General features: G+C 41.5%; 2 protein-coding genes across 5 annotated transcripts; one reads left to right on the forward strand and one right to left on the reverse strand.

Annotated features, from left to right (window-relative positions):
- Positions 1 to 62: 62 nt before the first annotated feature.
- On the forward strand, positions 63 to 18,420 carry rasl12 (RAS-like family 12). Of its 2 annotated transcripts, none has more exons than XM_004912687.4 (6): positions 63 to 974; positions 3,575 to 3,705; positions 7,148 to 7,204; positions 9,124 to 9,197; positions 13,583 to 13,773; positions 15,112 to 18,420. In XM_004912687.4, the coding sequence occupies exons 2-6, from the start codon at positions 3,582 to 3,584 to the stop codon at positions 15,485 to 15,487; spliced, it is 822 nt and encodes a 273-aa protein (XP_004912744.1). In that variant the 5' UTR covers positions 63 to 974; positions 3,575 to 3,581; the 3' UTR covers positions 15,488 to 18,420. The 2 variants fall into 2 exon arrangements, with proteins under 2 accessions (XP_004912744.1, XP_004912745.1); XM_004912688.4 differs by lacking the exon at positions 63 to 974 and adding an exon at positions 2,405 to 3,384.
- Positions 17,364 to 24,306, reverse strand: slc51b (solute carrier family 51 subunit beta). Of its 3 annotated transcripts, none has more exons than XM_002938344.5 (4): positions 24,206 to 24,306; positions 19,810 to 19,934; positions 19,598 to 19,688; positions 17,364 to 18,944 (listed from the first exon to the last, which is right to left on the reverse strand). In XM_002938344.5, the coding sequence occupies exons 2-4, from the start codon at positions 19,901 to 19,903 to the stop codon at positions 18,728 to 18,730; spliced, it is 402 nt and encodes a 133-aa protein (XP_002938390.1). In that variant the 5' UTR covers positions 19,904 to 19,934; positions 24,206 to 24,306; the 3' UTR covers positions 17,364 to 18,727. The 3 variants fall into 3 exon arrangements, with proteins under 3 accessions (XP_002938390.1, XP_002938391.1, XP_031755105.1); XM_002938345.5 differs by lacking the exon at positions 24,206 to 24,306 and adding an exon at positions 22,231 to 22,392; XM_031899245.1 differs by lacking the exon at positions 24,206 to 24,306 and adding an exon at positions 20,968 to 21,278.
- Between the last annotated feature and the right edge of the window lie 910 nt (positions 24,307 to 25,216).

Raw genomic sequence — 25,216 nt, forward strand, 5'->3', positions numbered from 1 at the left:
GTAGTTCTAGAAGGTTCCTATCTGCTCTAGTCCCTTCCCCACTGATCTGTTAGCTTGTGGCACACACAGGGCTCAGCTATGAGCAGCCACACATACCGGGTATTCTCCGCATTTCCAACACCACCATTGCCTTTATCTTAGCCCTACTTGATACATAACCTGAGGGACGGGGCTTTACCCTGCGGTAAATAAGCCCCACAGGTTTACAGTGCAGCTCACTCAGTGGTGGTTGGGCGGCAATGCAAGAACGGGAAAGGAAGGGTTAAGCTGAGGGACAGTGTCTGTGCATGATGCTGTTACACACAGAGGAAATCGTGTTCAATTTGCCAATCTGGCGCACCGGGATACTTCCCATACAAGGAGTTTGGCTGGGCGCCTCAATATAGCCACAACTACAGAATGGAGGGAGAAGGGCGCACATCTGTGAGGGGAAGTTAGGGAGCACCGCTGGGCGACACTGCCCGGGTACAGACATTGGGACGCACCGCTGGGCGACACTGCCCGGGTACAGACATTGGGACGCACCGCTGGGCACACACACAGCACATCACTCATTTCCATCGCCAGGCGGGAAGCCAAACATTCCCTCATGGAACGAATCCGCGGCAAAGCCCTGTATGTGAACGGAGAGGGGAGATGGTACCAAGCAACCCACAGGGGTGTCCGTGACTGGTAACCAGGAAACAGGCAGAGCGGCCGTGCCAGCCCAGGATCAAGCCATTCCGGGACACCCCTCTGGCACTGGAGCCGGGGGAGCGCAGCGCTCTGATTGCAACGGGCTCTTTCCAACTCCAGAGCGTAAGAGCAGATGTAGCGCTCCGCCATCCGGAACGGAGTCCGGACTTCAGGGCAGTACGTACGGAGCTTCAGTGCCAGTGATGGCCGCCGGTCTCTAAAGCTCAGCTGGTACCCTAGGTGGCTGACTTGTTCTCCGGAACTGAACTGATCGTCTGCCCTGCGGTTCCCTATGAATGGTAAGGTCTGGGCGCAGTGTCCGTAACCCCGGGAGCAGGTGCTGCAGGATAGTGTCAGTGCCTGGAAACTTTAAAAATGGCCATTATCTTTCACATTATGGCTAGTGGGTGTTATTATAAAAATTGCATTAGGAATCTGTGCATAGAGACTGTGGCCAACCTGTGTCTTACCCACAACTCCCAGCATCCTTAGCGCAGAAGTAACAACACCACCCAGTTATCACATGAGTTACAGGTGCCCACCTTCTCTGGGAGGCATACATTACCTATACAGGTAGGCACCTAGTAACTGTAATTCTTGGGACCTGCAGTTTTTTGGACAAGAGATCTTCCCCTAATTTGGAGCACCATAGGTACTACTAAAACATTTAAACATTACAAAAAGAAAGATTTAATTGGCCACCAATATAGTTACCATCCTGTACAAGGTACTGTCTTATTATTACAAGGATAAAGGAAATCAGCCAAAAATCAAGAAAAATAACACACACATAGGATCAGCTTGTGATATATGTATATATATGTTGCTTTTTATGCACAGTATACATGAGCTAAATAGATTCAGTCTAATAACACATTTTAACTGCATTGGTGATGTCTCCTTTGCTTTATAGGCTCCTGTTTGGACTTAATCAGTGGGTTTCAGGCAGGATGTTGGACCCCTGAGAATCTCAGCTATTAACAATCCCTGGGGTGGCTAAATGCCCCTTGGTGCCAGTATGAACAGGGAGGTAACAGAACAGAAATGGGAGTATTAAAGTACCCAAATTAACCCCTGCTATCTCCCTGAAATGCCAGTGACAGCAATGGATTTTGTCGTTTTCAACCATAAAAACTGCTGCTCTCAAGCAACAACCAACCGCTTAAACATATTTTTGTAGGCTGACATTTTCACTCTCATGGGGATTAGAAAAGCCTGCTTTTGGTGAACCTGGCCTTAGCATGATGGTATAGTCTAGGATGGTGAATACTAAACCTCAAACCTTTAAAACTTTAAAAATATTTGTGTAACTCTAAATAGTTTGGACTAAACATTTGCGTAATTTAATCAAGCATCCTTAAATGTTTCTTTTCCATTACAATTCCAGGTGGTTCTGGGTCTTTTTTTATGTTTTGCCTTTTTAAAGGAGAAGGAAAGTCATAATGTCTGGGGTGGGGGGGGGGGGGGGGCAGTGATCCTAGGCCAGTAATCCCCAACCAGTGGCTCGGGGGCAACATGTTGCTCACCAACCCCTTGGATGTTGCTCTCAGTGCCCCCAAACCAGGTAGTTATTTTTGAATTCCTGACTTGGGGGCAAGTTTTGGTTGAATAAAAACAAGATTTCCTACCAAATAAAGCCTCCTGTAAGCTGATAGTGTGCATAGAGACTACCTAATAGCCAATCTTAGCCCTTATTTTGCTCCTCCATGAACTTTTATGATGCTTGTGTTGCTCTCCAAGTCTTTTTACATTTGACTGTAAGAAAGGTTTGGGACCCCTGTCTTAGGCCAAAAGACTTGCTGCCCCGTGTGAGCATGAAGCCAAATCTTCTTGACTTTCCCAGGGATCCCTTGCAGCTGCCGGGCAAACAGTACATATGCACACATGCCCAAATCCCAAAGAAAGGAAGAAAGAAGATGGCAGAGTGGTGTGCTCTAGAATTTTACCCCAGGCTTGTGTATTTTTCATTGAAAAGGAGGGCCATCTCAGGGTCTGAGATTAGCAATTATACACCCTTGGAGGGAGGCACACAGTGATTATGGCTTTCCTTCTCCTTTAAATGATATGTGTTTTTGTTCTGCAGATCTCAGACTTGACATTTTACCTGCTGCATGGTTGCTAGGGCTTAACAGCTCTAGCAACCAGATAGCAAGTCAGACTAGAACTAGATGATAAGAAGAAAAGGGCTGAATAGGAAGATGAATGGTAAGCAGCAAATAAAAGTAAAGCCTCACCAGCAATCTCTTTTAGGTTGATGGGGCACTTGACCCCGACAGCCAGCAGCTAGAAGATAGCAATGAACATTAACAGTTATAGTGAAGAATAGTTAATTTAAAAAGTAACCTTCCACTTTAAATAATCTTCTCTCAGTGGGATATGTTCCATGATAATATCTCTTTAATGCCTATTGTAACCACTGGGTGGTTCCCAGAGTGATATACTGATGGGACTAGAGATTCCCATCCAGACCCTGGAGAGACAGGAAGTGGTCTGCACACAATCTCCGTAGAAGATACAGTTTAGTAATAGGAAGACAAGAACAGACTGGGAAGTGTATACAACAGCTTTGGGGGAACGGCCGCAGGAGGGAAGATGGCAGATGGCGTGCATGTTGCGCATTATATGTACCGCCTGACTACCTACATGCACGGCTAGTGGCACTGACATAGTGAAATGTGCTGTTTGACCGTTCCTGCTTGATAAGGGGAGGTATGTCACACAGGGTACCTTTTGGTTATTATTAACATTTATTTACAAAGCGCCAACATATTCTGCAGCGCTGGAATATGTTTATATGATTATAAAGTAGCACACTAGATACCAGATATTGCCTTTTTGTATCCCTTTTGTTCTGTTGGCTGAGTCTGGGGGTTCTCACCCTGTTTCCTCTCTGGTACAGGTAGACAATGTCTCTGATGTTCGGAAAGCCCAGAGCACTGAATGTCGTTAACATTTCTGGGGCAAATGAGCGCAATGTGCACCTGGAATGTAACATTGTGCTGCTGGGGTGCAGAGGCGCTGGGAAATCAGGTGAGAGAAATACAAACTTCAGTTAAGTAAGTGTGAAGTGACATACATGTTAACTACACCCAGCAAAATAGGCATTCTGTATTCACCCTGTATTGCAGAAATCCCCTGTACCCGCCACTGAGCATGGCACACCTCATTCACTCTATACACTGACTGTTCCCAGCACTGCAGTCTATTTATACATTGTCTGTACCCAGCAATGCATTTACTCTGTACATTGTCTGTACCCAGCAATGCATTTACTCTGTACATTGTCTGTACCCAGCAAAGCATTCACTCTGTGCATTGTCTGTAACCAGCAATGCATTCACTTTGTAAATTGCCTGTACCCAGAAATGCATTTACTCTGTACATTGTCTGTACCCAGCAATGCATTCACTCTGTACATTGTCTGTACCCAGCAATGCATTCACTCTGTGCATTGTCTGTAACCAGCAATGCATTCACTCTGTACATTGTCTGTACCCAGCAATGCATTCACTCTGTACATTGTCTGTAACCAGCAATGCATTCACTTTGTAAATTGCCTGTACCCAGCAATGCATTCACTCTGTACATTGTCTGTAACCAGCAATGCATTCACTTTGTAAATTGCCTGTACCCAGAAATGCATTTACTCTGTACATTGTCTGTACCCAGCAATGCATTCACTCTGTACATTGTCTGTAACCAGCAATGCATTCACTTTGTAAATTGCCTGTATCCAGCAATGCATTCACTCTGTACATTGTCTGTAACCAGCAATGCATTCACTCTGTACATTGTCTGTACCCAGCAATGCATTCACTCTGTACATTGTCTGTACCCAGCAATGCATTCACTCTGTACATTGTCTGTACCCAGCAATGCATTCACTCTGTACATTGTCTGTACCCAGCAATGCATTCACTCTGTACATTGTCTGTAACCAGCAATGCATTCACTTTGTAAATTGCCTATACCCAGAAATGCATTCACTCTGTACATTGTCATTACCAGCAATACATTCACTCTGTACATTGTTATTACCAGCAATGCATTCACTCTGTACATTGTCATTACCAGCAATGCATTCACTCTGTAGATTGTCATTACCAGCAATGAATTCACTCTGTACATTGTCATTACCAGCAATGCATTCACTCTGTACATTGTCATTACCAGCAATGCATTCACTTTGTAAATTGCCTGTACCCAGAAATGCATTCACTCTGTACATTTTCTGTAACCAGCAATGCATTCACTCTGTACATTGTCATTACCAGCAATGCATTCACTCTGTAAATTGCCTTTATCCAGAAATGCATTCACTCTGTACATTGTCATTACCAGCAATGCATTCACTCTGTAAATTGCCTTTATCCAGAAATGCATTCACTCTGTACATTGTCATTACCAGCAATACATTCACTCTGTACATTGTCTGTACCCAGCAATGCATTCACTCTGTACATTGTCTGTACCCAGCAATACATTCACTCTGTAAATTGCCTTTACCCAGAAATGCATTCACTCTGTACATTGTCATTACCAGCAATACATTCACTCTGTACATTGTAGTTGGGTAAAGATGCAAATCCTATGTGTATGAACTCAAGCAGCTGTTACATCTGTACCCATGGTAAATGCGCCCACATATGTTCTACCTGCTTGATCTTTTCAGTAGTTGAATATTAGAAATAATTATGCTACAAATGGATAAAAGCCTTTGAAAGCCATTTGCAGACAGTGGAATGGGCTAAACTGACTGCCTTGACTGTCATAGATCATGTAATGGGAGCATTTCTGGCAAAATGTCCACTCAGCACTATTTATATCATTTCAGATCACCTTCCAGTAAATCTGATCCAAATTTTCCAAGAAATTGCACATAACCCATCATGGGTAGTTTAAGTACTTTTCCCATAATCATAAGAAATGCTCCATTACAATACAAAAAAATCCCAATGTAGTACTGCACTGCATGTTACCCCACCTGTCACGGGCAGCCATATTCATGGATTATATCCTGAGACAAGATTCTGCTTTAGGTATTTGTAAGAGTGCTTTGGCCAAGAATGTCTATTCAAATGATGAAAAATACAAATGATGTAATAGAAAGGTATGTTTATGGATTTTTGTGGTTTCTCAATGGCCAGATGTGATGGAAAAAAGCTGTGTATGAGTGAGGTAGGAAAGAGCAGGAAGTGAGGAATGCTGGGAAGCACATATTCCCCTGTCTGTCAGTATAGCAACCACAGTCTCACTCTGTCTCCCAGTGATGTGCGTATCTTACAATACAAGGGATCTTTACCAGGCCCTAACATTTCAAGTACACAGAGGCCCAAATAGCCCCCCACCAGCCCACTAAATAGTGACTGTCTGTGGCATCTTACAGCAGTCCCACAGATTGCCAGCCAGGGCCTACAATTTACGATTACAGGTCTAATATAGCAGGGCCATTAATACCAACAGTACAGCATTCTTTCCCAGAATTCCTGTGGGAGCCTGGTAAGTAGAACATGCTGCAAATTGTATGTAGTTGACTGATCTGATGCTAAGTTGCATCCATCTTGGCGTTCCAGCACACTGATGCATGTTGTGTCAGTAATAGTATTAGCTTGTCATTCAAGCTAGGCACAACACTCTAAGGGAACCCGAAGAGACACACTTCCTTACAGCAGGTTTTAAAGGTCAAGGAAAGCCTACTATACTGGGTAGTGGCCATTTGGTGGGCCCTTGCCAGTGACCAAAATTGCTACCTTTCCACAAGAGTGCCGCCATTGATTTTTTGTCCCCAATTGCCACATGGTTGCAGGGCAGTACAGTAAACTCTGCATAAAGTTCTGCCCATATGCCTACCCTAGATGGTAATAGGAATAACTGGAAGCTAGGAATAAAATGGAGATGGCCTGAGTGTCCTGAGCTAGAGTGTATCTTAAAGAAGAGATGCACAGGTCTGGGCCAGTGTTTAAAGGTGCCCATACACGGGCAGATCGGAGCTGACAATTTGAGTCCTTCAGATCTGTTTGGAAACTTATCTGCCTGTGTATAGGGCCCTCTAACAGGCCTCCCCGACCAATATCTGGCCAAAAAGTGTCCAGGTGACGAACAGGCAGGTTTGGATCGGGGACAACATCTACCTTTGTTAGTAGCTCTTAAACATGCACAATTCTGCAGCCATATTAGCACTTTGCACTTCTGCTCGTGTTTAGAAATGAACAAGTTCAAAAACTCTGTCTGTATATTTCTGGGTGTGGTACAACATGACCTTCCCTAGAAGACTAAACTTATTTTAAGCATTGCAGTGCCTTTAATTGGTGCCTTGGTGGGCATTTTCATGTAGGGAACCCTTCTAACTAAGACCATTCCAAACAGTGTCAGTGCAACCACATTTCCATTCTGTGCTTCTCTGTATTTTTGTGTATGTATAAATTAAATATTTACAGCATTTCTCTAACCATGGCGCTGTTTCTTCTCACAGCTCTGACAGTGAAGTTTCTCACCAGGCGATTTATAAGTGAATATGACCCGTTCCTTGGTGAGTATTTTATATTCCTAAATGCAGTGGTGTTTTTAAAGGGACATTTTACAGGTATGGAATCCCTTATCCAGAAACGGATTATCCAAAAAGGAATTACTGGAAGGCCATATTCTGTAGAGTCCATTTTAAGCACATAATTCTAATTTTTAAACATCTTTTCCTTTTTCTTTCTTTTCAGTAAAAATGGAGCACATGGTTTTGCCACCATACTGCTGGCAAAACAATCCAGTTGGGTTTATATATTGTATAGATTATTTTTAGTAGATGTAATGGTGATCCAAATTATGTGAAGCTTCCTTACCTGTAAACCCTAGGTCTCCAGCATTCCGGATAATAGATCCTCTACCTGTACTGTTAAAAATAGTTGTTTCTAGAAAAAAAATTGCAAGCAAGAAAGTTTCTGGCCCCATAAAGCTAAATGATTGTGACCCCACCACAAACAACACAGGGGGTTAGTGCCACCAGGGCCCAGTTATTGCCTCCCCTTCCCAGGTGCAGAAGGGCTCATGGGGCCCCTGATGCCATGTGATTGGCTCCAAGCTATAGAAAGAACGAGAGCTGCACCTGTTTTAGTAGTGTCTGATTTTTCACATCTAAGCACCAGTTGTTGGGAATTACTCCCATCTCCCATCTCAGGCCAGCTGCATGTGGGCTCTCTGGATATCTAGGGCTGAGCAATATACAGGTTATGTTAAACTACGTCTCCTTGAAACCTCTGACAACCTGAAACTTTAGACGTCATGACATCACATATGTCGTTACTACTCACAGCACCAAAATTTAAAAAAGAGCACCAGGTTTGAGGCCACTGGGAGCAACATCCAAGGGGTTTGGGAGCAACATGTTGCTCATGAACCACTGGTTGGGGATCACTGATCTAAGATGTATATAAAGAGGGCAACATTTGGCAGGTTTAACTTTACCTTGCTCTGCTTGTTGGGACTTGCTATTTAGTTATTTTAATGTGAAGACATTTAGCAGTGGTTTTTGCATTGTATTCTGAAGGGTTATTTTCTCTTCCCTTGTATGTGTCCCACTGTGGGTGTGCTTGTGATGGAAACAGAGTTATATTTGGAAGGCGAGCAAGTGCTGGAGTTATTGGAGTGTTGGGAGACAAGAGGAGGGGAATGCGGACCCTGTCGCATGGGAATAACTTGCTTTATTAATATGACAAGAAGCAGGAGTGAGACAGGAATCAGGGTTGATTAATGGCAAAGATTAAATAGAAGCAAATCCTTTCCTAGGGCTGACTAAAAGCCCTGAGTGGCCAGAAATGCTGCAGGAGAAATGTTTGCCTGACGACCCTTTGCCAGGGAAGTGTAATGTCACTGTATGACAATGGGGTTGGAATCCTTCCAGAACATTCATTTTCACTTAAATGACTTAACCCTCTGCTGCTTAAAACCAGTGTTGGTCTTTTCCACCTACTTATGGGTTTGTACAGTTCTTTCACGGTAGGAAAGCAGTGGCAATGGGAAAATATTTTGCAGAGGATGCAAGGAGTTGTAGTTGAGAGCAGCAAGCATCAGACATTTACACAAGGTGGCCATACACAGGTAGATTTTAGCTGCCACATCAGCTCCTTGATGCGGTCCTTGTTCCGACGGCGCTTGTGTCCATCGTTGTAATTCAATTGTTTGGCCCTAGGGCCAAACGATCAAATTAGCCCAATATTACACAACATAAGGTGCCCATATCGGGAGAAGATCAAACGAGTGGATCCACTGTATTTTAACTTAAACACATTTGTCAGCATTTCTGATTGACAGCACTACCTGGTTTCCATACACTATAACTGTACCATAGAACAACCTCATTAATAATAGGATTAAACAGTGAAAAGATAAAAGGCATGGTGGGCTGTTAGTGGATTGCCTTTATTAATCTTTGTTCTGATATCTGTTTTTATGTTCCAGAGGACACTTACACCTCGGAGGAAGTAGTAGACCAGCAGACAGTCCTTGTGAGGGTTATGGACACTGCTGACCAGGTAAGATCTCTTAGAGCCAGGGATAAAGTGATGCACCCAGACATAGAAGCTGCCAACCCTGCTGCACAGACCTGCCTTTTGGGGCATTCTGGGGAGTCTGGTTGTGCAGTTAGGGGGGGGGGGCAGGTCTTGTCCTCTATTTTAAAGCACAAAGACCTACACCTGTTAGAGTTAAAAATGTTGCTATATGCATCCATTATTTGAACTCTGTTCCACACTGATATGCATGATATGTTTATCTTTTAAACTCTATAGAAGTCATAAAAATCTTTAAGGCACATTTATGTCCACAAGTGCAGTGAGCTAAGTGAATTTTTGAGTGCAATTCTCCATGATTTTTTCCCAAACAATGTAGTGTTTTTCTCCAGAATTCCAGCATCATTGCCGTTGCAAGGTGGTGATGTGCTTGGCACAATTCTGCTGTGGCTACTGGAATTGTGCCCCATAGCAGCTGCACACACATTTTATTGCAAAACATACGCTGCACAGAAGTCTGTCTGGTGTCATTTCTGGTGTTTGCGTGCGAGTGATGTCTGTGCCCAATTCTTCAGGCGCAAGTGTGCTGAGCCTATTGACGTTTGGTGCATACGAAAGCCTGTAGCCTGTGCATGGCCCCCCTGCATCAATAGGCACAATTTGGGAACAGAAGGCAGGAAGGACTGGCTGGCACCAAGCGCAACCATACAGAAGTGCAAGGAGAGCTTTTTAATTCAAGTAACTTTAACGAAAGAGGTTTTAAATGCAACTGACTGTGAAGAAATTTTGGGGACTGCACTTGCAGACATAATATGCCCTTTTGTTTTCTGTCCACTTTCTTACTCTAATGTGCACTTTTTTTTGCCTCAAATGGTTTATTCCTGTTCTGTTTATGCTGCAGATGTTATGAGTAGACTAGGGACATGCCAAAAGCTACAGAGATAATGAGCTCATTACCTAAAACAAAAGGCTTAGTATTCGCTCATTATTTGTACTTGCTTGCAATGCACGCATGCTATTTTTGGCTGCCAGAAATATGAGAGAAGTTTAACTTCAAACTCCAGACACATGATATGTGCATTTTTTAGTTATAACTATATCCCATGCTCATTGTTCACCAACAATTAGATTTATAAAATGTTTATGGAAGCCTGATATGATGGGAACATGCAGGGTGACTTGTTTTTATCGCTGAGAGAAAGTCACGTAATTTGTGATCATTAGGCCCCTTTGGCACAAGACATATGAGCTTATTTCACATTAGATAAATACTGGTGGCCTTTACTGGCAGTAACTTATCTGAAGCACACTCCATCTCTGTCTCGTGTGATTTGTGTGACAAGCAATTAATATTTACTGGCCATGGTCTGCTTGTTTGCTATAGGGCTTTGTTTGTCTACCCCAGTCTGTTTCTCATAGCTCCTAGCGAAAGATGGTACCATATTGGACCATATGCAATAGAACAGAGGCAAGGACACCAACATTTCAATTGGAGAATCTCTGTTGTAAGTTATACTGTGCAAACAGTGTGTGGCATACATTATTATTTGGGGGCTTCCCCCTCCAAGCCTTGTCTGACCATAGCCTTACCACAGCCTATCCCTCCTTATGTAATCAGAAGAGTAAATGTGGCCATAGACAGGCTGAACAGTTTGAACCCTGTGTATAAGGCCCACTGAATCACCTGCCTGACCAATATCTGGCTGAAAAGTGGTCTGATATATATCAGATGGGTTTGAAACCCCATTGGCCAAGGACTTCATCAGTGCATTGTTGCAGGCCTCTTTTACATAGGCCCCACTGTATGGAGCACATGGGTGGTCACATCAGGCCGACATCCTCTCATTTGGTGGCCCTGAGCACAGGGAGCATCATCTCTGCTTGCTTTTTTATGCAGGCTTGTAAAGAGTTAAAATAAAAAGCTCAATTTTATTATTTAAGAGTTCAACAATGAGCAGGTTCAGTGTGCATGTGACCCCAAGCCCCTTGCAGTTGCCTATATAAGGGAATACTTTAGAGAGGCACTTCTTCTTTTAGCCTTAGAACATCTGAGGCAGCATCAAGATCATAGTGGCAAGATCTAATGGGGAGGTTGGTACGTTCAGGGCTGGATAGAGGATAGCAATGGGGTGTGAGTTCAATCCAGAAGTGAAAGGTAGTTAGGCTAGTGAGAAAGAACAACCTGTTGTCGCGGCGAGGAATGAGATTAGGGGTAGAGCCCTGAGGCGACTGTATGCAAGTGAGTTTAAATGTTTAGGTGTTGGTTAGAGGAAGACCTACAGGTGAAGCTTGAAAACTGTAAAGAGACAGGGGACCTGAAAGCTTTGGTAAGAAATGCTGTATGTGAAGCTGAGAAAAAAAGTCTGCAGAAGTGCTGTGTATTGTTTAACGATCATCCTTGAATTGGCAACCAGAGCCCCGGTCTGTAACTTGCCTCCCTGCAAAAAACTGTTAATAAAAGTGAGTTTGGTTCATTGCAACTGTCTGAAGATGCCTGCTTCTTGTAGTAAAGGGCGTGTTGACATTAATGGACATCTGCCAGTCACAGGTAGCTCCTACCACATCTGCGTGTATCTGTGGCAGCTGTAGCTGTAATTTTCAGTGCAGATACACCAGGGAGTGGATCTGCTTTTCTCAGCCTGCGTTTTTTATGCAGGCTGACACATCATTTGCCCAGGGCCTTAATTGCTGTCTCTGAAGGTGGATTCTTTGTTCAGGGGGTTTATTCTCAATGAGTATCTTTAGAAACTATTTTGTCCTTGCTAAAATAAAATTGTAACATTGTGGGAGACATGAGTGTATAGCATTCTTCATGAAATTCCTGTGATTCATATTTAATTTTCCATTGATAATGACAATAAAATGAACATAAAAACAATATGAAGAGGTTGTTGAGAGCTTGTTCCTTCTTGTGTGTGTTTTTTTGCTCTGGATGAACCCCTTTTGCCTGCAATTTACTTTTTATTGTTTTGGGGACAAACAGTTTGGTATATGGCTTGCTCTGAGCTGGTAGTGAGACAAAGTGCTCCTGTGCCGGACAATGAACCTTTTCTTCCCCGCCTCGGCTAAATTGAAAGGAGCCTTTGAAAGAGAACTACATTCGATCTTGATAGTAGCTGGTAATGTACAAGTGAGCCAGAGCACGGACTGTGGTATCTGCATTGAGGCTCACTGAACTTGTCTAAGGATTCAGTCACCATAATACCACTCAGTTTCAAGCGTGGAAATACAGGAGCAGATCCTGCATTGCCTTCCCTCTGTCATGGCCTTATTGTTACATTCTATTGATAAGGTGACTTAAATGCTCGGAGCGTAAAGAACTCTTCTTGTTATTGAAACTGATGCCGTGAGAAGAATTTCTGCTCTGCACTTTCTCCCACGTACAGAAAGTGATGGACTCAGCTCACAGGTTCTTATTTCACTCCCTTTCCTTGTCCATTCAATCCCTGAATCCCTGTTCCTGAAGCCGGTAGCGTCACATGGGAAAACTAGCACTACAACAAATGGGTCTCAGATTCCATGCTCTTCAGGTGCCCTAAGGTGTCTTTATCATACCAGGTGGTTTTTTTTGGATACACAATAAAGAAGGCTTAAAACCATTAAATATGTCCCACCTAAAAAAGGTGGTAAAATAACTTGACTGTTGAATGATACTACAGGTACCTGTAGCTTTCAGTAATGCTGTGCACCCCCTTTGTTGGACACTCCAAGATCTGCTTGTTTTGTGTGGTTACCAACAAGCAGATCTTTAGGGGTTCTTGCCACCAACATGCTAGGTCAGACCAAGTCCCCCAATGTCATTGGATCGTAATGGGGGTCTAGGGAGACCTGTAGGAAGAGGCCCACGTCAATGTAGCAATGTGTTTCTCATTTAGTGTGATCTTTCAACCTGCCAGATATCAGTTGGGTGGTCCATCTAGAAGACTGGATGTGATTGGATCCTAATGGGGGCCTAGGGAAACCCGTAGGAAGAGGACAGTATCAATGTTCCAATGTGGTTCTCATTTAGTGTCATTTTCATGCCTGCCTGATAGATATCTGGATGATTTTTGGCCAGATATTGGTTGGGTAGGCCATCAAGAAGGCCCTATACATGTAAGAATCTGTAGACTGAAGTCAACTATGACTACATATTTGTGTTTTTTCTCTCAATTTTTATAGCAACATATTGATTTTAATGTGTTTTAAATTTTAATTAAGCTTTGTAGTAACAAGTTTATGAAAAAAACAATACCCTGTTAAAGGGCTACTATTTTATTTTTATTGAACTTTCATTTTACATAAACATACACTGTATATTATAATCCCACTTATGTATAGCTAGGGCAAACCTTATAATATGAGTTATTGTGTATATTCCTATAGAAAACATTTGGCAGGTAATACTAACCTGTTCTTTATTCCTGCAGAATGGGCCTGTGAATCCAGAGCGTTACTTACACTGGGCAAATGCCTTTCTAGTTGTGTACAGCATTGATAACAAGAAGAGCTTTGAGGGATGTTGCCATTACCTTGATATTATCTCTCAGTATAACAGAGGCGCGCTTCATGAGAACCCTGTCTTATTGCTGGGGAATAAATTGGACATGGAACGATACAGGTATGGAATGGATACCCTTCTAGAAATGATCTAGTTGAGAGCTTCTCAATCTGGGAGGCTAACCTGTGGCTCTGAACCTCATCAGCCTAGCTCTTTTTCTCCTGAAAATTTCCTTGACTGGATCATGGTCAGAAACTGACCATTAGGTGGCACCGTTGTAACAAAATCAGTTCAAATTAACAGTACGCATTCCCCTTAAAGGAACAGTAACACCAAAAAATTAAAGTGTATAAAAATAATTAATATACTATGTACTATTGCCCTGCACTGGTAAAAGTTGTGTGTTTGCTTCATAAACACTACTGCAGTTTATATAAATACCCTGTTGTGTAGCCATGGGGGCAGCCATTTAAATTGAAAAAAGGAGAAAAGGCACAGGTTACTAAGCAGATAACAGATAAGTAGCAGATTCCCATTGTATTCTACACAGTTATCTGTTATCTTCTTATGTAACCTGTGCCTTTTCTCCTTTTTTCAATTTAAATGGCTGCCCCCATGGCTACACAACAGCTATTTCTATTAACTATAGTAGTCTTTCTGAAGCAAACACACAACTTTTACCAGTGCAGGGCAACAGTACATTATATTTTAATTATTTTAAAACATTTTTATTTTTTAGTGTTACTGTTCCTTTAATACCTTCGAATCTTGAACAAAAATAAGGAATGTAAATAGCAAAAATGCTTAGAATAACAATTTTACATTCACTTGTTTTAAAGGTTTGCTTATCCTAGTAGCAAGAAGTGGCACCTAACAGATACTATTCAGGTTTAAAGCTTTTTGGGGCTGTTTGAATTGTCCAGTGCTTAAGGTAAACTCAGGAAAAAGCATATATGTGTAAATATGTAATAAAATCTGTATCCTAAGTCAGTTACTATAATATTTATTTCCTCACCAATCAGACTGACAGTGTTTTGTTACACCAGATCCTTGCTGCAGAATGGATACGTTAAAGATCAATATTAACTAGCATCTTAGGTGAATTCCTATGGCTTTTCCTATTGAAGGTACCCAACTGGACAGAAATGCATCTCTTTATGCTGCACTTGTATTGCTCTTTCTTGCTCTGTGGCACTGATTCTCTTTCTTTCTCTTTCCTGCCTGTACATCATGGCACCCAGCTTGTTCCAGATTCCCAGCATACCCTGCTCTCTGCTTTCTGTAACTCTCAGATAAGCCTTTCTCACATTTAAAGGGTTGTTCTACATCAGACGGATAAAAAGGTATATTTTGTCCAATGTACCATAGATGATGTAAATACAATATTGGGTCTGAATATTGCTAGATATATGGGTTTATCTAAAGCATATAAAAGAAACTGTTTATTTCTTGTTTCAGGCAAGTCAGTAAGGCAGATGGTTCAGCTCTTGCCTCCCGCCATGGCTGTCTGTTCCGTGAAGTCTCTGCCTGCCTGGATTTCCGGTTGGTGCAGCAGGTTTTCCATGAGGCTATTCAAGAGGTCAGGAAAGAGGCTGAAAGGGCTGCGCTTATCAAACCACCACTCTACATCACAGAGGAGAGGGGTCTCGGACTGCCCCATAATACATCCCCAGGGGCTGCTGCCAGGCCTCCCCTCAGTACCCTTTCTCCTCTTACCTACAAGGAGATTCCCTCTGTGGCTCAGGCCAAACTTGTTACTGTGAAGTCCTCCAGAGCACAGAGCAAACGCAAGGCACCCACGCTTACCCTGCTGAAAGGCTTCAAGATATTCTGATGACTGGATGGCTGCACAGGTTTAGAAATATGATGGGCTCCTGTTTGTGACTTACCTTCAAAAGAAAGGAGGACTGTGTGGGGCACTTTATGCCAATGTGCACATTTGATGGCGCTATCATGTGACAGAATGAAGTAATGACAATGCAGTGAGGCGTATGACAGTGTAGAAAGAGGGAATGTATTCGCTTCCAAAAATCAGCACTTGCCCTCGCTGCAGCTTTGTATCAAGTCTCACTTTGCTTATTTATTCACTAGCAATAAGGGGAGGTTCTACTTCAGTGGACAGCTGAAAGAACAAAGTGATCATTCCAAGCACTTCTGCAAGTTTTGTCTTGATCCTAAATGTGGCATATAAACATCTATATGTTGCTCTGTATTGTAATGGCTCAGGGCAGGAATTACAGAAGAGCTATGCAGGAACCCTAAAACCATATTTAAAATGTAATCAGAAATGTAATCAGAAATGCCCAGCCTGTGACCCTGTGGGATGGCAGGGGGAAGGCAACTCGGGGAGATTAGTCGCCCGCGAGCAGGGTGTTTTGCCGCGGGCGACTAATCTCCCCGTGTACCAGAGCCCTAAGCAGTTGTGAACCTCTGTTGCTAGTACTTCTGCCATCCTCCTGCTGCCATCGAGTGCAGGAACTGGTCCAAGAGCATTTAGCCACATAGAGTTGCTTAAAAACCTAACCAGCAGGTAGCATCCATGTGATCGAACCTGTTACCCACCATGCATTGTTGGATCAACCAGTAACAGAAAATTATATTGTATTGCCAGTTTAGATGCCTGCACTCCACCTTAGTCCCTGTACAAAGTGTCCAGAGACCACTTGTACAATATGGAAATCTGGGCTTTTGCTTCTGGGGCAGAGAGAAAATGGACACTCTCCCTCAATAAAACCATGCCTTATTGGCTAACTTTTTGCTTATCTATAGCAGTAGCTTTGAGCCAATGCTATTACTAAACATTTGTGGGCCCCACTGTAGAATCATTTCAGGGCACCCAAAAAAACTAATTAATTATGTGAGATGATAACCACTATGGATCCTTGGTCTAGAACTGGGTCTTTGTGTTAATGTTGCCTTTTTTTTACTCCTCGTGTCTGCATCAAATGCTAAATAATGGAATAATCCACTATCTACTATGGCTGCCGTTATCAGAGTGCAATGTGCTGTTCCAGGCTTGTGGACAGAATGTGCCAAGCGCTGCTACAGTTGCCAGCGGCAGGGAAAGATTGTTCTGTTAGAAGGTACAGTACCTAAGTCAAACACATTCCAGACAGCAGACACATTTCAGTTGTATTAGTTCCAAGAATGAATGCATTTGATACACAGAAAGAAAGGAATAAGCAGACAGTAACCATGATGAGAGGCTGGAATTTCCTGTGCTCTGTGGAATGACGGAAAGAGACGAGATATTCACTTTTTATGAACAGGATAAAACCAAAGTGGATTCCTGGTGTCTGGCAATTCAGAGTTCGCTAAGTTACTGTACAGTGTGCTGGATAATAAAGGCAAAATATCACTGAAGCCCTGGAATTTGTTTTGTCCATGTCAAAGGCAAACCACAAAGTAGTTCTGTGCAGTTCCCAGTGCTCTGGGGGCCAGTAGGTAAAGTGCAACAATAGATGGCTCTATGAGCAACAGGTAGAAAGGCTGACCTTCTGGTCCCATTAAGAACAACATAGTATATCCCATTCTTTGTGTCATGTGATTGATACAATTCATACTGATACACACAGGAGAAGGCTCAAAAGCTAAAGGATCTGTAAGAGAGCCCCTTAATCTTCTAGTGTCCCCTCTGAAAAGGAATCCAAGTGCATGGTACATTCCAGTGGGATAATAAAAGTTAGCCAATGAGAGAAAGAAATCCATAGTACTTTTAAGATACAGAATTTTATGAACACCACATCTCTTATGTAACAGAAAACGGCAGCGCTATTTAGGCATGTATAAAGTATTACAGGTAGGGGTCCTGTTATCCAGAATGCTCAGGGCCTGGGGTTTTGTGGAAAAGGGATTTTTTTGTAATTTAGATCTCCCTATTTCTACTAAAAAGAAATTATTTTAATATTAATTAAACCCGAATATTAATTGTTTTGCCTCCAATAAGAATTCATTATATCTTAATTTGGATCAAGTACAAGGTACTGTTTTATTATTACAGAGAAAAGGAATTAATTAAAAAAATTAATTATTTGGTTATAATGGAACCAATAGGAGACAGTCTATCTAAAATTCTGAGCTTTCTGGATAATGGGTTTCTGGATAATGGATCCTATACCTTTATAAGTAAATTATCCAGAAGTAATATTACAACATCCATTTAACTATTTTATGCAACCCACAGTCTCACTGAAAACATGGGTTTATTTTAAATTAAAATTATATAGCTAGACTTAAAACATAAAGGCCATAGGCAGTCCACAGGTACAATATCTGACATCCCCTGAACAATTCATGGTAAACATCATTTCATTGCACTGTACTGTTGTCTGGCACACAACACCCTACATTAACTGTTTTTGCTTGCAACCAGCCATCCAAGAGTGCAGGGTACTGTCATCTGAATACTTTTTAGTACTCACATACTTGTAGTATCCTTAAAATCCTTGCTTGTACCCCTAGATACAAGTCCAGCTTGAAGGTCTCTTAGGGTGAGAATTGGGAAGAACGGCCATGTTTGTGCTTCCCTAGATACACCTGAATGCCCAGCTTGAAGGCCGGTTAGGGTGAGATTTGGGGTGAATGTGTATTTACTGTCATAAATACTGTTCAAACTATGACTAAAACAACAATTTTTTCTTACATCTGTACCCATTTCATGAGCAAGGGGAACCTATTATTAAGGGGGTCTTTGATTAAATGCCCATATGGGGCAGGAAATGCATAGGGCTGAATTAAATTCTTAATAAATAGCGACATTAAGCATCATATTTCTACTCCACTCCGGGTTTTGTGCCGGCCTGTTTTTTTCTAAGAAGATACAAGGGAAACCCTAGCCAAAGGTTGGACCTTCAAGTGAGGCTTGAACTGAAAAAGTTTGACAACCACCGAGGTAGAGACTTGTAATACCCTAATTATATCTGTGCATGATTTCCCTGCATTTCTTGGAGATCCATAAAGGAAAATGGGTGTATTAAGGGTTATGACCATGAGAAATGTCTTTGCAATGTGGATTATTTTTTTTTCTTGAGACCTGGGTACATGCTGTCCTTTAATATAATACACTAGGGAGCTTTTATACATCCTCTTCTGGCAGTGCAGTATAGAGGGACTCAATGTGCCCGTCCTTCCATTGCACTGTGATATCCCCAGGCTTCATTTCCTTCTGCAACAGAGTAGCTTTAGTGGAAGAGTCTTCTTTTTCCAAGTAGACCTCTGCCTGTTTGTTCTCAGCCTCCTCTGGCACAGCAGAAGCCTCTTTTTTCTTATACATTTCAATCATCTTCCTCTTCCTGTAACAGAGACCCCAAATAAGAATCTAAATTAAATACTAGATGGACGTTAGGGGCTTTGTTCTCCTGGGAGTTACTAATAACAATTTCTACACCGTACTTGTTGTTTTGGCACTTATGGACTCTCTGCTTTTCCCCTGATTCAAAACCTCTGTTCTATATAACAACATAGCAGCTATGCTGCGGGTTACTGGCTGAGGGGGATTGCACTTTGCTTCAAAGGTCCCTTCCCTTTCCTTGAAGTTCTTTCTTTTGTCTCAAAAGATTTCACTGGGTTTTGTCTGAGAATTCGACTATTTCGAATTGTTGTGGCAACAATTTTGATAAAGTCTGGATTTTTGAGGCGACAATTAGAAAAAGTCGATCTTTTTACAACTTTTCTTGCAGTGAGTTTTACTTGCAATTTATTTTAGTAAATATTAGACATTCGGGAAAATGAATTTAATTGCATTTGAAAGTAAAAAAAGAGAAATTATGGAGTTTTAGTAAATCTGCCCCTAAGTGAGCAGAGTATGGGCACTATACCAGGAACAGCAGATGAGGAACACTGGGTGGACCACCTAACCCTGCAAGCTGCAGAAAGGATGAGGATATGGGGTGTGTGTTCACATATGGATATGTCAAGGTGCTATTACAAACAGATCTGAACCTACCTGTTACCTAGAATATTTCGTATCAAAAGGAACATTCCCAAGAGAAGTCCAGCAAGTGCTAGGCCCAGAATAGCATAGTTCCAGGTAGTGACTATAAAAAACAAAAGAAAGAATATTTATTATATTCCTAAGGCATGTACAGAACAGGCACAAACCATGTAACCCTCAGTGTGTCCCTGGACCCACTCTCTAAGGATATAGGTGCTACTTACGGTCTCCTGTGCGGAAGAACCAAATTGCTCTCTGAAGCTTCTTTTGGGCAACAGACGGGGTAGTGGTTTCAGTTTGCTGGCTTACGTCGGCCATGGTTTAAAATCTCTCACTCTGTGTGGCCACTCTGTGCGAAAGAATGCACCAGGGCATAAGGTACTTGGAAATATCATTGAAAGATTGGAACAGAAGAAATAAACAAGGAAATAAAAGTTTGACTTAGTTTGAGCTACAATGGGATGTAACACATTGGAATAGTGAGCCTTAATTTGCTCTGCTAAAAAAAGAAGAGAAATAAAGAGCCACTATTTTACTGGAGGATCGTGCTGCTGTCCATTATTCTAATGTGTTACATTGTGGGAGTGTGGGAACACTGAGGAATGTGCAGCCCCTACTCCAGCGAGATATGGCAGTGAGCAGCCCAACTTTTATTTCTTCAAAAGAATGGCCAGAGGCAGATTTTAATAAGGGTTAAACACGTTTATATCCGCAAGCGCAGTTGTGCTCGCACAATTGTACCCACAGTCAGTTGTGCATAAAGCCCACCATGCAAAGAGGTACCTGTGGCAACAGTCCTTCCTGCCTTCCGTTCTGAATCAAGCACAGACTAGATGGTTGCTCCACTGTCCCTACAGCTACAACTCCCAGCATGCTCAGTCAGTTGGATGGCTACAATTTATGTGTGTTTGCCTTTGGTGGGAGCGTTAGGCATGTTATTGTGTATAATATTCATTGTGTTGCTAACAGTAAGCTGTGCTTATTGCTGCATTAAAAATAGATAACTTATGTGCTGTAATTATACTGTATTTTAATGTAATTTATACAGAGGTCTTTTATCTTATATTACATGGGGTCTATTATCTAAAATGCACTGAAAATCATCATTGTCATTACCCACAAAATGTATAGGTATATAGTAAGGTTACAAAACCTGTGGTCTTCTAGCTGTTGCTGAATTAGGGGATACAGAGAGGGGCAGCTCAACAACAGCTGGAAAGTCACAGGTTGGATATTGGTGCATAAATGAACATAATGAGGATATGGAACATCATTCCAGTAGGAAGAGTATGTTAAGTCTGCCAGTGACTGCAATTATGTGCTCATCTAATTGCCTAAGAGAAAGGACAAGGGAGGGACGTTTGAGAGGTTGTGTAACTCACCTGCTCTTCTCCTACTCAGGGTGTCATAGGTTCATTCACTCCTGCTGGGTGCATGTCCCTCAGGTTACATAGCATTGCCCACATACCCTGTGTATTTCCCTGCCCGCCTCTGCTTCCAAGTAAACACACCCCGAGGTGAATGGACACAAAGACTTTCACCCTGCTGAGCACAGTGACTCTCTCGCAAGGCTTGGAGCGGGAGTAGCTGATGTCTTACTTATATTCAGAAGTTTATGAGCTTGCTTTTACTTAATGAAACAGTCATAAGCAGAGTACATCAATCTATTACCTTGCAATGCAGGGATAATAGCAAGGAGAGATAAGACAGATAACTACAATAAAAATCTGCATTGTTGATGTAAGGGAATGACCTAAGGTGCAGCGTGCAACCTCCCGACTGCTAAGGTCAGGAACAAGTTGTTTCCAGGAAACCTGTAAGATCCTTGTTATTGGCTAATGACAAATTAATCAAGAGCAGCTAATTGCCCCTGGGTAGCACAGGAGAATGTCACTGAGAAGATCCAGCTAGTTTAATTATTAACGGGAACAGATGATTACTATTATTATTAACATGTATTGTATAGCACCAACATATTCTGCAGTGCTGTACAACAGGTGGTGCTGCATAACATTGTCCCTTAGTATGTATGTAATAATAACTTGTACTATGTTTGCTTAATTTGCCAAGCAATAATATCTTATAGAAATGACAATGTTTAAAGGGGCAAGTGTCAACAACTTGCCATTGGGTTCTATGCCTCTAAAAATATAAGCAATTTGCCTTTTCTGCTACTGTATTCCAAGTGTCCCCAAAAACCTGTCTGGCAGCAGCCAACAATCCCACTTAGTGATGGCTGCTTTCCCAGGCTGTTCAGGAGTGCAGGCGCCACAAGCACTTGTACTGTAGGATGCCAGCCAATCAGCAGTCACGCAACCCTGACAGAGAACTGCATAGCTTATTTCCATGTGTGAGGCAGAGCTCTGATTGGTTACTCAAATCCTATTGTGGGTCTACTGAAAGGACTCATATGGCACATTTAGCTCTGATTTTTGACACAGAGACTGATGAGACAGGTGCCATATTTAGCACTGTGTAATCATCCAAATTCTGTAGTCTATAGAAAAACAAACCTGCTGGGAATAGCAACATGGCAGCTTCCTGTCTTTAAAAGGGATGTAAAGGCAGAAAATAAAATCCCATTTTCAGATTCCCGACTTATAAGTAAACCTATCTCCAATATATTTATATTAAAAAATCTGTACCTGATTGTATGCAGTTCAATTCCCCCTTCGCTTTACTTGCTCTGACTGCTGCAGGCACAGATCTCTAGACAGTCACCTGCTGCTCTACAGGGCACAGAAAAGTGGGAAGGCTGGGAAGGAGGGTACAGTGGGGGGGTTGTTTCAAACTGATCTTAGCAAAGGTTAGCCAGGTTACACAAACAAAACATGAGATAACCTTGCCATTTCCCTGCAGTGTAGCCAGCAAGATCTGCATCTGCAGCAGTCAGAACAAGTTAAGAGAAGTGGATATTGAACTGCAAACAAGTTTTTATTTTAAAAAAAAAGGTACAGATTTTTGATGAAAGTATATTGGTAATAGAAACCTGAAATAGGGAACCTAAAAAGGGGATTTTAGTATCTGCCATTACCTCTTTATTATAAATGCAAATATGCAGGGAGGGAATGTCCAATTAACACAATCAGCTATGTACTTACTGTAATTTCATTAAGGAAACTATAGCCCCTGTCAGGTCTGAAGTTAGAGAAATAAATGCCCAGGGCATTGCAGGAAGGCTGGGGCTACATCTAAGGGAAAATACTGTAAGTAATTCAAGAATATCTATTCTGTAACCCTTCTGCTTTTTAAACTATGCTTTCCAGCACTACTGGAGCAAGAGCTGTTATATATATATATAGTTATATATCACAGAAAGACCAGGGAATTATATATATCACAGAAGAACTGGGATTCTTTTAGTGATATACAGTATGTATATTTTTTTTACCAGCATTTCACCCTCAAGCGCCCATGTATTCTTGGCAACAGGGCAAATATCCTTTCTGTTTTGCCCTAAAAATATCCCTGACAATAGTAACACATTGGGTGATTATTCACATTTAATTTGTATAGTTGTGTTGCCTAGCGACAGCCCAAGCAACATCCAATCACACTGACTGACACAAACTTTCCTGGTATGAGCTATGTTACTGTAGGAGTGGGATACTAGCTGCCTTAAAGGGGAGGTTCACTTTTAAGTTCACTTTTAGTATGTTAAAGAATGGCTCTAAACAACTTTTTAATTCGTCTTCATTATTTATTTTTTATTGTTTTTTTTAAATATTTACCTTCTTCTAACTCTTTGCAGCTTTCAAAAGGTGGTCACTAACCCCACAGTTTCACTGTTATTGTTACTGTTTATAACTTATTTTTCCATTCAGGTCCTCCCCTATTCATATACCAAGCTCTCATTCAAACCATTACCTGGTTGCTAAGGTAATTTGGGCCCTAGCAACCAGAAAGCTGCTGAAACACAAAACTGGAGAGCTGCTAAACAAAAAGTTGAATAACTAAAAAACTACAAATAAAAAAAAGAAGACCAATTGAAAATTGTCTCAGAATATTGCTCTCTACATCATACAAAATTACCCCATTGGCATTACGCATATCACATATAGGTATAGGAACAGGCATTGGACCTGTTATTCAGAATGCTTGGAACCTGGGGTTTTCTGGATAAGGGGTCTTTCCGTAATTTGGATCACCATACATTGTCTACTAAAAAAATCATTTACACATTAAACCCAGAAGGATTGGCTTGCTTCCAATAAGGATTAACTATATTTGAATTGGGATTAAGTACAAGGTACTGTTTTATTATTACAGGAAAGGGGAAATTATTTTTACAAATTTAAATTTTTTGTTAAAATTGAGTCTATACGAGATGGCCTTACTGTAATTCTGTGCTTTCTGGAAAACAAGATTCTAAATAATGGATAAGTGCAGGATACTAGTACAAGCTCATTTTCATATTTTATGTTAACCGGCACTGCTGGCACCCATAACCCTATTCAAAGATACAGCATGAATAAGCTATCAGCTGACATTTTTTTTCTATAGCTCCAAGCCCTCCTGACATCTACCCCACACCATGCAGTTCCCATTAGTCTGGACAGGTAATAAGATGAGTATCTATTCCCAATATGAAAATACATAAGCTTATTCAGTAATATTTACCTTAACAATTCTGTTTCGGGTCCTAACAGGTGAAGAGTCATTGGCACAGTGGCAATATGTCACAAATGTTTGATTTTTCTAGTAGGAGGGAATGCCCTGTGCCCTTGGCATCTTACCCTGCTTATCTGGCTGTGCAAATTACTTTTTTGATTTCCCTAGTGCCTTTGACCTCAACTGGCTGGTTACTCTATAACCAGCCTATCCCAATAACAGAGAAAGCAAAGCCCTGATACAATCTCTGTTTCACTCTTTTATGCTTAATGATAGCACTGTCTTTGTACTGGAGTTTCATGCAGAATACTGTGTGCCATAAAATATTTACGCCTATACAAAGTCTGAAAGCAATTGGAATAATAGAGCAAAAGGAATACATAGATGTATACTACATAGTAGGGGACCAAATGGTCAAGATTCCAAGTAAGTGCTTTTTCCAAGAAAAGCATCTGCTTTGGTGTGATACCACCATACAATGATCAGTTAAATTCCCAGCCTTATAATTAAATTGGGTAATCCCCTTTAAAATACTTATTGACTCACCCTTTTTAACAGTGAAAGAACTATAGAGGAAGAAACCTTGCAGGTTGGCTCAGGAATGTAGAGGGCCCAGGGGGACCCTATTAATGAGCAATATCAATATATATTTATTAATAAAATTCTGAAAGTTTTGGCGGGCCATAAAATTAATTTGCTGTGGGGCCCAATAACATGTAATTATGCAATAGCCTCCCAGATTCTTTTGTCTTCCCTTCCTAACCCCTAAACTCTCTGAGGCAAAACTGTCGGGAGTCCATAGACACAGACTATTATATCTTTCATCGAAAAATGATGCATGTATGTATGTATGAATAACTTTATTTATAAAGCGCTACAAGGATATGCAGCGCTGTACAATCTCACAATATACAATCTTACCATATTACACACAGGGAGGACAAGTGTTATAATAAATACAATAAATAAGTATAAATACACAGGGAGTAAGTGCCATGTGGTATGAAACACAGTAGGAAG

Source organism: Xenopus tropicalis, chromosome 3 (assembly GCF_000004195.4).
Source record: "Xenopus tropicalis strain Nigerian chromosome 3, UCB_Xtro_10.0, whole genome shotgun sequence".
NCBI classification, from domain to species: domain Eukaryota; kingdom Metazoa; phylum Chordata; class Amphibia; order Anura; family Pipidae; genus Xenopus; species Xenopus tropicalis.